Source organism: Mytilus californianus, unplaced genomic scaffold (genome assembly GCF_021869535.1).
Source record: "Mytilus californianus isolate M0D057914Y unplaced genomic scaffold, xbMytCali1.0.p SCAF_7, whole genome shotgun sequence".
Lineage (NCBI taxonomy): Eukaryota > Metazoa > Mollusca > Bivalvia > Mytilida > Mytilidae > Mytilus > Mytilus californianus.
This window is the reverse complement of record NW_026262723.1, coordinates 105,657,126-105,670,226: the sequence shown is the minus strand read 5'-3', so window position 1 is coordinate 105,670,226 and position 13,101 is coordinate 105,657,126. Positions and strand designations below refer to the sequence as shown.

At 32.0% G+C, this 13,101-nt stretch overlaps 1 protein-coding gene across 1 annotated transcript in view; it reads right to left on the bottom strand.

Annotated features, from left to right (window-relative positions):
* LOC127709342 (uncharacterized) overlaps window positions 1–13,101 on the bottom strand; it is a 101,824-nt gene that overhangs the window by 67,694 nt on the left and 21,029 nt on the right. Inside the window, exons 18-29 of the mRNA XM_052214815.1 lie at window positions 11,097–11,328; window positions 10,341–10,538; window positions 9,525–9,834; window positions 8,376–8,792; window positions 6,145–6,268; window positions 5,779–5,873; window positions 4,525–4,710; window positions 3,242–3,422; window positions 1,898–2,064; window positions 1,520–1,647; window positions 799–1,045; window positions 435–606 (exon numbers count right to left, since the gene is read on the bottom strand). Coding sequence (XP_052070775.1) covers window positions 435–606; window positions 799–1,045; window positions 1,520–1,647; window positions 1,898–2,064; window positions 3,242–3,422; window positions 4,525–4,710; window positions 5,779–5,873; window positions 6,145–6,268; window positions 8,376–8,792; window positions 9,525–9,834; window positions 10,341–10,538; window positions 11,097–11,328 — 2,457 coding nt within the window. The remainder of the gene's footprint in view (window positions 1–434; window positions 607–798; window positions 1,046–1,519; window positions 1,648–1,897; window positions 2,065–3,241; window positions 3,423–4,524; window positions 4,711–5,778; window positions 5,874–6,144; window positions 6,269–8,375; window positions 8,793–9,524; window positions 9,835–10,340; window positions 10,539–11,096; window positions 11,329–13,101) is intronic.

Sequence of the window (13,101 nt, the reverse complement as noted above, 5' to 3'; positions counted from 1 at the left end):
AAAGATTGGTGTGAAACAAAGTGTTACATGGATTAATGTGAAACAAAGTGTGACAAGACTTGGTGTGAAACAAAGATACTGAAAGGATTGGTGTGAAGCAAAGATGCTCACAAGATTTGGTGTGAAAAAAGTTTTACATGGAATGGTGTCGAAACAAAAGATACTAGCAAGGATTCATGTGTAACAAAATATAACAGGGATTGGTGTGAAACAAAGATGCTAACAAGGATTGGTGTATAACACAGTATAGGTCAAGATAATACCTTAAGGAACCTCAACATAACCAGACATTTTATTGTTTTAACAAGAATTTTGTTGCAATAATCTCTCTCCTGAGCCTCAACATATCTATATGAAAATAAGAAGATGTGGTATGATTGCCTATGAAGCAAATATACACCAGAGACCAAATGAAGTAGATGTAAGCAACTTACTTTGAAACCTCCACCTGTACACCATACTGTTGTATACCAGATTCAGGATCATGATATCCCCTCCACTGTGTCCCAACTTTAGCTGTACTTGGAGAAAACTGAAGATCTTTAAATCCTGTCTGAACCCCATCAATAACTTCTCCCGATTCTGGCTCGGTCAAATCCACAGTTACTGAAAAATTTAACAAACTTATAATTCTTTCTTATTTTATAGGACATTATGCCTTCCATGATAATCTATGTTGATCTATCATTGATTAAAAAAAAAACACTAATACAATTTATATATAATTGGTTAAATAAAAACATCTGACAACAATAAAAGCTTGGCCTGCTACTCCTTTTTTTATTGGTTGATACATACCTCCATCAGATATAGCAGAGACTTTCTGTTGTGATATTCCTCCATTATAAGCCAAGACAATGGTATAATATGTCTTGCCATGTTCTAAGTCTTTGTTGACAGACACACAGGTTGTATGGGTGTGTCTACTTATTTCTGTTGAATTAGCAATATCTGTTATGTTGACATTTCTCTCAGAACTCGCTCCCACCATATACATTGATATTCCTGATTCTTGGTCATAGAAATGTCTCCAATTGGAGCATAGCTATAAAAGAATAAAATATTCTGTCATTCCATTTTAACTTTTTTTAGTAAAAAGTTAAGAAATAGATTCTTTTAAAATTCAACTGGCATACTTTGGAAACTATCAATATGTGAACGAACATGACCATTACTTAACAGATTAAAGCTTCCATGCTTAAAGAATTACTCCTGGGATAGCATGCTGAAATTTGCTTGTACTAAGTCTGGTACTAATAAATGGTACAAGTAAGTTTAGAGTTTTGCACACATTTTACTGCTTCCATAGATCTGCTTTAAACTCTATTGGGAATAAAACATTTACTACAAGCAACTTGCTTTGTAATGCAATAACAATCACTGCTATCAGAAGTTTCAGTATTTTGCTAATTCCTACCGAGGAATCATAATTGATTAATGCAATGAAAAAGTAATTTTTCCTTTACATTAAATTTTGATGCTGAAAGATTAAAATGAGTAAATATAATAACAATTTAACCTTTTGATACTCCTTGGTGAATTGCAAATCAGTTCCTTGTACTGAACCATCTAACACTTGTCCTGCTATGGGTGGTGTATTGTCAACAATTATAGCTTGGTCTGCTACTCCTATTTTTCTCAGATCCACTGAAAAATTAGGAGACATTAATTATAGCGTTAGTCACTATAAATTTTGTAGGTAAATTCTTGATAACAGTATAAACTGTACCATCTTCATGTAGTGTCTCTTAACCTCAACTGGTATAATGACCTACTTCTAAATTTAGAAATAAATGTAACTTGCCTGCCCATTTTTTAAAATATAGATTAACAAAAAACAACAATAAAAAGAACATTTCACCAGACAAATATGTATTTTGAGGCGAAATTTTCATACCTCCATTGGTGACCTTAATTTTGACCCAAATACGGACACCATCTGTGAGCTTTACTGCATACTGTATGTCTGGACTATAGTCCATTCTTTTCCAGTCCATTTCATCACAGTCTCTGGCAGAATGGCCCAAACATAAATCATTGTACACCAAACCTGAATGAGGGTCACTGTGAAAAAGATAGAACTTGATAAAGTTTTAACATGTACTTAAACATTATATAAATAACACATAGCTGAGAGGGTGATAGAGCAGATTGTTACCCTGAAAAACATACATGTTTTTTTGAGGGGTAACAGTCTGCACTATCACCCTCTCAGATATGTGTTACATGTATTTAATTTATTATACTGAATCAGACGAATATATAAACATATATACATGTCTCTGACTGAATGTTCTGTTATTACTATCTATTAAATTTCTAGTTCAAAGTAATAAACTATGACATCTTGAACACAACAACTATCCGTATTTAATAAAGGGCACACTTGATCAAGCACCTCCGTGACGATTTTGCCATGGAATAGAGTAAATAATCTCCCTCATATCAACCAATCAAAATCTGGCATTTTGACATAAAGTATAATAAAAGAATATATGGTGCATTTTTAACTGAACAACATATCTATACACTGTATCATTCTGTCAATGTAAGATAGGATAGAAGTTAATATAATCCAACTATCCTGCACAAAACTACATGTTTTATAATTCAATTTTGTCTTCTTATTCCAATCAATCAATGCATACTGTGATTTTATTTTATATAAACAAACAAACTTCCTCTCCTGCTGAACACAGCAGTCACAACTTTCTATAAAACTAATTGGAATTTGTTTTTGTTTTTCATATAACTCTTTTAAATAACTGTTGATGAAGAGCAGTTATATTTTATATTTATGTGAAAAGAAAAAGTATCACAGCAAAGATGATTTATTGTACAATAATTGCGAAAATATATAAATAAAGTCTCATAACTCTAAAATGACAAAAGTGGAAATCTTCAAAATCAAAAGGAAACTTTCTTCCATCCATCCTAATGTTCTCTTAAAATTTTATTAGAATTAGTTAAAGCAAATTTGAGATATTTTCATGAAGAAGCTTCTGCCCAAGTTTCATAACATAACATGAAGGTTTGACAGAATAATTGATGTCTAAAAAACCTTTAACAACAGACAGCACCTAAATGTTGACGCCAACAACATGTAGGATCACTGTGTTGCTATGAGACTCTAGTTACAGACTCAACAAAAAGTATAAAAAATTTCAAGTGTTTTTTGAAAATAAGTATAACAAAAATACCAAACTCCAAGGTAAATTAGAGTAACTGTTTCTATACATACCTGGATACATGTGATGCTCTCAGTAAGGGCAGATTTTCATCATATTCTATTCCATATATATCATAAATCTCTGGTCTGGAGTTATCAACTGTCAGTGGTGTAGAATGACACACTGTTGTTACCAAAGGCCCTCCATACTTTACATCATTTAATGCTCTGACAGTAATGAAGTATTTACCATCTAAAAAAAAAGTTATCATAAAAAATATCATCTCCTGGTCAAAATCTGTTTCATGTGGTTATTATATTTGTAGTATTTTACAGATTTCTTACTAGTTGTTATTTTTCTAAAAGAGCAAAACATAACTTTTATTCAAGATACTTACAAAAAGGTAAGAGAATTTTTAAAGCATATTAGAAATTTAGCCCACAGTGTGTTGAGAGATATTGTTTTCTTCATCACATATGATTGCCACTTATAAGGTTGTTAATTTACATTGGATCTTAATAAATTGAAATGATAAGGTTGCACAAACTGAAATGCCTCGCCTACTTTAATGATTGTGGTTGAATTTATGTCAAGTCTTAAAGAATAAATGGGGAATGTGTCCATGGGACACAGATGATGCCCCCCGCATGCATATCATATAAAGTTATAAAGGGACATAACTGAAGAACGGTAAAAGTGACGCTACCCAAATTTGTACTTGATCTGAGTTTTGTGGTAATAAGTATTGTGTATAAGTTTCATAAAATTTGGTTCAGGCAAACTTAAGTTAGAGAACGGAAACGAAAAATTCAGCAATGTTTCCATTTGTAAAGGGACATAACTCTAGAACAGTTAAAGTGACGCCACCAAAATTCAAACTTGATCGGTGTTTTATGGTAATAAGCATTGTGTATAAGTTTCATAACATTTGATTGAGGCAAACTAAAGTTAGAGAACTGAAACCAACTTTGGGACGTACGTACAGATGGACAAGGGTAAAACTTAATGCTCCCTCCGCTACAGCGGGGGCATAAAAATGGTAGATGCTAACATCCATGTACTTTGGTGGATAGTTGTCTCATAAAACATCTTCTAATTTCTATTTTTAACATTAGTGGAAATACCTCACAATGATGAGTTTAAAGCAAGTACAAGTTTGATTTGTTGTCTGCTACATATTGAATTCATACAAATCTACCTTGCTTGATATATGAAACTTTGCTATTTATTGCTGGTAAAACTGGCACTGTTCAATGAGTAGAATTGAATATAACTTTTCACAGATATAAAGTATCCTAAGGCTTATCATAGTAGTATTAGTCTACCAAATGTTTAAAGTGATCATTATAAATACCTGGTAATTTGGTGTATGGTGCTGGTATAGGGCTTATCATAGCACTAAATGTCCACTGGGACATATCAAATAAATGTTTATGAGGATCATGATCAGCATGTACCTCATCTTTACATTCTGTCAGGCCAATAAGTACAGTATATCCCATGATTCCAGATTCTCTGTCTATGAAGCCATCCCAGTTGGCTAAAATGAAACAATTCTATAAATAGACACATGAAGAAATGTGAATAATATATGTAATAATTTATTTAGGTGAGCCTCTGTATCCATACCTTATATGGGTGTATCCAGTCTTGTTGGTTAACACTGGTAAAGGATTGGCACGGAAGTTACAATCTGGTGTCCCAGATAGCAAAGAAAAGGGACTATTGTAAGATAGGCTGCTATTGAGATTATCAGACAGTTCAACATAGATATCTATATGGGCTTGCATTATGAGTTGGTTTTTTTTTGCTTTTGTAAACGTTTTCATATCTCGTAATAAGATCATCAGATGTTATGTTTATATGCTAATACTGTATTTAATTCAAATGAAATTTTCTAGTCTATGTCTTCATAGATGAAGCCTAAATTCTACTTTTTGGACTCTATTGTTGCTTCTTATTATTTTGGTGCTCTTGTACCATGTATTTCCTAGTTTCATTCAATTATTTTTTTTGTCGAATAAAACCTCACTGGCATATTTTAGTTTAGTTTTGAGGTGAGGTTAGGAGGTGACATTCAAAAAATGATCCCAATGAATTATAATAAATTTTAAAGTTGATTTAAGCAATGCATACTGCCATTAATCAACAGGGTATTCCTTGGATATACTTAAGAAAGGAATGCTTCTTTTTGTTTTTTTATTGGGGTGTAAAAGTGTTGAACGAAGCACATTTTGTAAGTGAAGAAGCGATTCATTCTAAAAATGTGTGCACGATCAACACTTTTACACCCCCAATAAAATTACAAAAAGAAGCATTCCTTTCTTATATACTTACATTTTTATGCTAATAAGACCATGAAAAAAAGTTTTATCAAGTTTTTCTTTTATTTACCTGTGCACTTTTTAGTGGAAGCACGTGTCATCACGAATGTAACATTCATTTTGATATGAAGGTTAATTTTTGAATGACGCACAACTGTTGTTAGCCAATCAAACTAACAGATTTTCGTGAAACATACATGTAATGTAATTATTTACATATGTTTACCTTGTTCATCCTTAATCAGCTTACACATAACATTAGCTTGAATGTACTGAATACCTACCAGCTATATAGGCATTTGCCCTGGTGAACTTCAGATCAAACATTGGTGTAGGACCATTGAATACAGTCCGGGAACCAGGTCCGTCAACCACCAGTCTACAATGTATATGTTTAAATATGTAATTTAACTTTAACTCAATTAAGTTTTGTCTCTAAAGAGATTTAAAATTAATGGCATATCAAATCCAAAATTTATCATAACCTTCTTTAATTTTTTTTTTTAAATGTTTTGACACATGTAATGGCAATCATTTTTACATGCAGTTTCCATATATTTTTTTTAATTTGCAATTTCAATACAGAGTAAAAAGTTGATAACTGACAAATTCTTTTACAACTTTCTACAATTGCTGTTACAATTACTTACCTATGATTCTGAATTTTTGGATTTACCCCTTTACAAAGTAACTTCCAGTCAGGTCTGTCTCCAGGTATTAAATCCAAACATGGAAATATTTCAAGGTAATCAGCAGTCTTATTGGAAATAAAGCCTTCAAAATATTGTTGGTTTCAAAAAGTTATTTGATTGTTACAATAAAATCTCCAAAGAAATTTCTTGTATGTTTCGCATTATTAGTATTTCCAAATACTTTTTAAGATATTAAACTTTATCAGTAGTATCTCATTTTTCAACATGTGTCTCTATAGTCAAGCATAAGGAATAACATGTTTGATTGCAACTTACAATTTTAATCCTGGTATCTATGATGAGTGTATTTACATTACTTAGATTCAGGTTAAGATGCTACTATAAATTAACATTACCAACATATAGACAATAGATATAAGAAGATGTGGTATGAGTGTCAATGAGACAACTCTCCATCCAAGTCATAATTTGTAAAAGTAAACCATTATAGGTCAAAGTACGGCTTTCAACACAGAGCCTTGGCTCACACCGAACAGCAAGCAATAAAGGGCCCCAAACATTTTTGAAAATTTTCTCTTTTTATTCTTTATGATATATTCAGTTTTACAAACCATTGACCAAAGTTTAGAACTTACAAAATTAAGTCAGATAAAACATCTTTTACTTTCCCACATTTTGTTGTTCTTTGTTAATGCTACAACCTATTTGTATGTGTTTTACTCCATTATTAGAGGGGCTCCAGTGGGTATCACCTAAGGTCGCCGAGTCACCTTTGAAAATTGACTCAGCTCAGGTCACTTTTGAGCAAACTTTACAGTTCTAAACTGATGTGATCCCAGTCTTCAACATTTTTAAAGGTCTCAGGTTTTTTTAAATAACGAGACATCAGGTCACAAGGTTGCTAGCCAAACCCCCAAGATCACAGATCAGATTTGACCATGTTGGAGCCACATAATTAACAACTGACATACCATGTTTGTAATTTGCAAGGTGTGTTCACCAGTTTAACCAATGAAGGAGATTTAAACTTCTGATGGAGGAAATTACTATATCTATTAAACAAATCGCATGGGGTAAGACATTTATATGTAGGCTGTGAAAGTGTGAAATGGTGGGCTCTGTTCATTTCAGTTAATGAGCATAATTTCAAGTTCATTATTGGACCTGTCAACATATATTTGTTCCTCCTAACAGAAGTTCCACTGGAAACTTTGTTATAAACAATGTCATAATATCTGTTCCTGTTGGAACAATTATTCTATACCATTTATTCCGTTAGGAACATTTACTGTAATATTTATTTCAGTGGAAATAATATTCCAGAATATTGTTTCCATTTGGAACTTATATTATGAAGGAATTTCTATTCTGTGACAGACCTACTATTTCAGATGTTACATTGCCCATACATGACATGTAACGGCATAAATCAAGTCTTATCTTGTAATAATCAAATTAAGGTAAATTCACAACAACAAAAAAATCATGTTTTTTTGGAGGTGTAAATATTGAAGGAATGTTTTTTTTTTTGAATATTCATAATAAAAAATCAGTAAATAAACAAAAAAGTACAATGTTCAAATTATCTTGAAAGGGATTGTCACAACCAAACTCATTGTTACAGCTCTTTTCATAATGCTAGCAAGACAAAGGTTTGTTTGGCTTGCTGGCTTCGTTTGTATCAATGTTTGCTCAAGCATTGTAATTAAGATTGACATCTGAAAACAACATAAAAAGGCGGATTTAAACTTGTATACATTATATTTAAATTTGATTGGGCATTATCAAATACTAGTAATCAAATTTATCTATACACAGGTTTAACTCCACCTACTTATATTGTTTGTAGATGTCAATCTTAATTACAATGCTTGAGCAAACATTTATACAAACAAAGCAAGCAAGTCAAACAAACCTTTGTCTTGCTAGCATTATGAAAAGAGCTGTAAATGAACCACAAACTAAATGATTGTTTCATATACTGTAAATTCAGAAATTATTGCGAGGTTTTTATTAATGCGAATAATGCGACATGGTGAGTATAACAATAATAAGAACTCACATTCTGATAACTGAAACATAGACCTGTATGCAGATTTTTTTTGAAATTGCAATAATAAAACTTGTATTTTTGTCCATTCTTGAAAAATCGCAATAATAAATGCACCCAATAATTTCTGAATTTACAGTAGTATATATTTTAATGTTTATGAAATCATTATATAAACCTGTTTCAGGGGTAGTTGTATCCAAAAGGACTCCTTGTGTGGTGATTATACTATCATATCCTAGAACATTGACCAGCCTCAGATTGAAGTAGTACAATTTATTATGCAGGAGTTGTAGATTTTCATAAACAAACTGTTTGGATTTGCCAATACCAAGTCTTTCATAATGTTCAAACAATCCAGACTTGGACCTTGAGTAGTGATGTCCCTCAATGGCTTCCATAAGTTCACATACTCCTTTACCAAAGTCATAATTAAAGCTTATACACTTAGTACGAGGTAAATCTGCACAGGCCCTGGCACAATCTCCAGGAGTACTTTTTATTGTATCTGGTGCTGATTTTGGTCCAACCAACCTTCCAGCTATAGCTCCAGTAAATAGTTGGTCTAAAACCTTTTTATTAAAAGGATCTGACCCTAAAGAGAGAAAAAAAAAGATATTGTGAACATTGCCACTAATGGCAATAAATACTCTGTAAGCAATGACACATTTGATGTAACTTATATTAACTGCTAAAACATATTTCCTGGACTACTGTATTCAAAACTCTTTGGTGACCTGCAACAATGTTTGTTATTCCATATTTATATAATCTAAGTTAAGAAATAATAAATGCTAAACACATCATTATTCTAAAGGTACAAAACCACACTGACGCCATTTTTTAGATCATTTTGGAGCTTGATACATTGTATTGATATCAGTCTATTGTTATATATGTTGAACTGTTGATATCTTTTGGTTTTCTGTTCCTTTGGGTTGTTGTATCATTAATGTATATCAGATATCTGTTCTTCACATTACTTTAATTTTAAGTGACATCTGTCATATCTGTCAATAAACAGATACATCTAACAATGAATATATTGTTGTCATCACATAAACCTGCAGCCTAATCATTTCATTTACATTTTTGGGAAGTCATATACAGGTGAGGTGTTCTAGAGACATAAATTTGCAACACTGTGTTCATAGGTATATAGTGTTGCTGATATGACGAAACTAAAAAAATCATTATGTATTTGTTGAATTGGAAAAGTCATTCAACTAATATGGAGCATTAGAAATAGAATAGAACCTTAAATTACATAACAGTCAGTCAACTTGGACATTTCTCCCAGGCGCAACAACACCAAAGGCAAATATACCTAAATTGTAATTTATCTGATTATGGTCAAGGTCAACATCATCCCAGGGAACCATCTGATCTCCATAGATTCCTTTCCCATATCCTGCTCCAACTTGTACAGTCTGAAGTTCAGAGTCCTCATACACCGTAACATAGGCCCTTAGAACCTCAGGATTACTTGTAGACATAAATTCCTCCTGAAATCTTCCACCAGGTACAGTCACATCATAAGTTGGTAAACTACAAAATGCTTCTGACCTTTGACCTGAGTTGTTTTCTGCTATCAAGGTGAAGTAGATTGGAACTCCTGTACCTTTACTGATCAATGGCTGAAATATTGTAGTATTACAATTTACTTTAAGTACACGAACAAAAACTAGTAACTTGATCTTAGTTAAGTAATCAAGGAAAACCAAACCTATCAGTATATATATATATATTTCAAAGAAATCTATGAAAGAAGACTGAAATATTGATATCAATAATGCTTATGCTTCAATAACAGATCATTAAAAAAATTCATCCATTTAAATCTAGCTAAAACAAAACATTTAGGTGTTGGAGAAAACTGAATGAGGTGAGATGTTTAAGTCTTTACTAAATTGCCTATTAATTAATATAAAAAAAGAATAATTTGTAGATTACAAACCTAATGTTATCCTTTCTGACCAAAAATTTCCCAAATGGTAATTTTTTATCCATAACTTTACAACAAATTTTACCAGAAAGCAAGAGAATATATTTGAATCAATCAGAATGTTAAATGACCTCCAGTTACTTCAGTGTCACTGAATTGACCTCTGGTAGCAAACTGAAAATGAATCATTAAACCCACCTCTTTAATAACTGTGGATGGTCCTCCAAGTTCAGATTCATGTAGCACATCAGACCCTCCTGGTACAGTACCTACATTTAAGTACAGCTTGACCTGACTTCTATCATCCTCAGCTCGGATAGAGATTTCAAACTCTGGTTCTGTGTAATCTAGGTTTGGTGTTTGTTTAACATAACAGGAAGCCGTTGATCTTTTTTTCTACAAAAGATTGTTTGATTTTCACCAACATTACAACAGCTCTTAAATTCTCTAAACACATTGTTTTGCTCATTTAAATGTTGACAAGCATTGAGATCCATTAGTCATTTAAAAACAATTTTTGAGATTTATGAACGTCAACAATTATTACAAAATTTTTACAATGAGGATATCTGAACTAAAAGAAGTCAGAAGTATGAATAAATAGATGAAGTAAATGTAAATTAGACAGCAAATCAACAATACAATAAAAAAGCAGGACATCTGATCTTGAAGGTGCATGTAATACTACTTTCAAGTATAGTTTTAATCATTTCAGTGGTCTATACATTGAGTATATGACAGAAAAATGATAATAGCTGAAAATTACTGGCAAATCAAATCTTGTATGTATCAAAAGAACATATAACAGCTGAAGTTTCCATCATATTGCATCATGGGAAAAGTAATACTATTTCTAAGAAGAATTTTACCTTTCCATTGCCACCATATAACAGCTGAACTTTCCTTCATATTGCATCATGTGAAAAGTAATACTATTTCTAAGTAGAATTTTACCTTTCCATTGCCACCAGAATCTGTAACAGGTGATAGTTGTGGTGGTGAAGCATCTTCCTCTTTTTTTCTATTATCAATTATCTTTGCATTAATGCTTGGAGCTTTGTACCTCCATAATGTACCACTAAATAAAGTCTTTGTAAACCTAATTCCCCATGGTAGTCTGATTTCTAAAGTAACTTTAGCTGTCAACTTCAATTCTAATGGTCTCAGTTCTAGGTACATAGACAAACTGTTAATCATAAGAATATGTGAATCCATTATATAAAAATTGAATAATTATTTTTATTTAATTCAATTCTAAGGTCAACAAGATTGATACACTTTGTAAATATGGAATAAAATAATGTGTACAGTATAAAATTGTATAACAGGAACATTGATTACAGTACGTTTGTTTTTTCTACATTGGCTAGAGGTATACGGGGAGGGTTGAGATCTCAAAAAACATGTTTAACCCCGTCGCATTTTTGCGCCTGTCCCAAGTCAGGAGCCTCTGGCCTTTGTTAGTCTTGTATCATTTTTAATTTTAGTTTCCTGTGTATAATTTGGAGTTTAGTATGACGTCCATTATCACTGAACTAGTATACATATTTGTTTAGGAGCAAGCTGAAGGACGCCTATGGGTGCGGGAGTTTCTCGCTGCATTGAAGACCCATTGGTGGCCTTCGGCTGTTGTCTGCTCTATGGTTGGGTTGTTGTCTCTTTGACACATTCCCCATTTCCATTCTCAATTTTATTATAAAGTGTGTTTTGAGCTATTGTATTTGTTCCTATTATTCAATTGGCAAAGTGCAATTGTGGTACATAAGTCGAAGAAAGGTTAAAGTCTGATTTCTCCCATTAAATGGTGGAATAAAAATTCGTAAGGGTTCCACGGAACCCAGTGTCTCGCCTACTTTTTCTGTTAATCGCAGGCTCAACAAAAATGAGGAAGTAAATCAATAAAAATATTCCTCTTTATACTATCTTTTGATTGTAGGAAGCTTATGCCCAAGTTTGGTAAAAATCCAGGATAGTTTATGAATCTAATAAATGTTTAAAAACTTTAACTGTAGACTGAATGTAATGTTAACTGCAAAAAACAAAATTTCCTTCTAGATACTAGCATTTGATCATAAACAAGCTTCTGTCCAAGTTTGGTACAAATCCAAAATAGTATAAGAAAGTTATTAAAATTTTAAAAACTTTTAACCACAGAGTGAATATGTTGTTTCCTGGCAGAAAATCTAAGTCCATTTAAAAGTAAAATACGAAAAAAATGGATTTATTTTTTTACAAAATTTCCTTCTAGATACTAGCTTTTGATCATAAACAAGCTTCTGTCCAAGTTTGGTACAAATCCAAAATAGTATAAGAAAGTTATTAAAATTTTAAAAACTTTAACCACAGAGTGAATGTGTTGTTTCCTGGCAGAAATTCTAAGTCCATTTAAAAGTAAAATAAGGAAAAAATGGATTTATTTTTTTACAAAATTTACTTCTAGATACTATCTTATGATCATAAACAAGCTTCTGTCCAAGTTTGGTACAAACCCAGGATAGTTTAAGAAAGTTATTAAAATTTTAAAAACTTTAACCACAGAGTGAATGTAATATTTCCCGGCAGAAAAACTAAGTCCATTTATAAGTAAAATACGGAAAAAATGGAATTTTATTTTTACAAAATTTACTTCTGGATACTATCTTATGATCATAAACAAGCTTCTGTCCAAGTTTGGTAGAAATCCAGGATAGTATAAGAAAGTTATTAAAATTTCAAAAACTTTAACCACAGAGTGAATATTTGTGGACACCGCCGCCGACGCCGACGGAATGTAGGATCGCTATGTCTCACTTTTTCGACTAAAGTCGAAGGCTCGACAAAAATGACGGTAGAAAAGGATCAATTACATAAACGCATTATTTGGATGCATCATTTCCTGAATCATATTTAATTATCTCACATTTTATTTGAGGATCCCTCACTAATTTTGAGATACCTTTACATTACTTACAGACAGGTT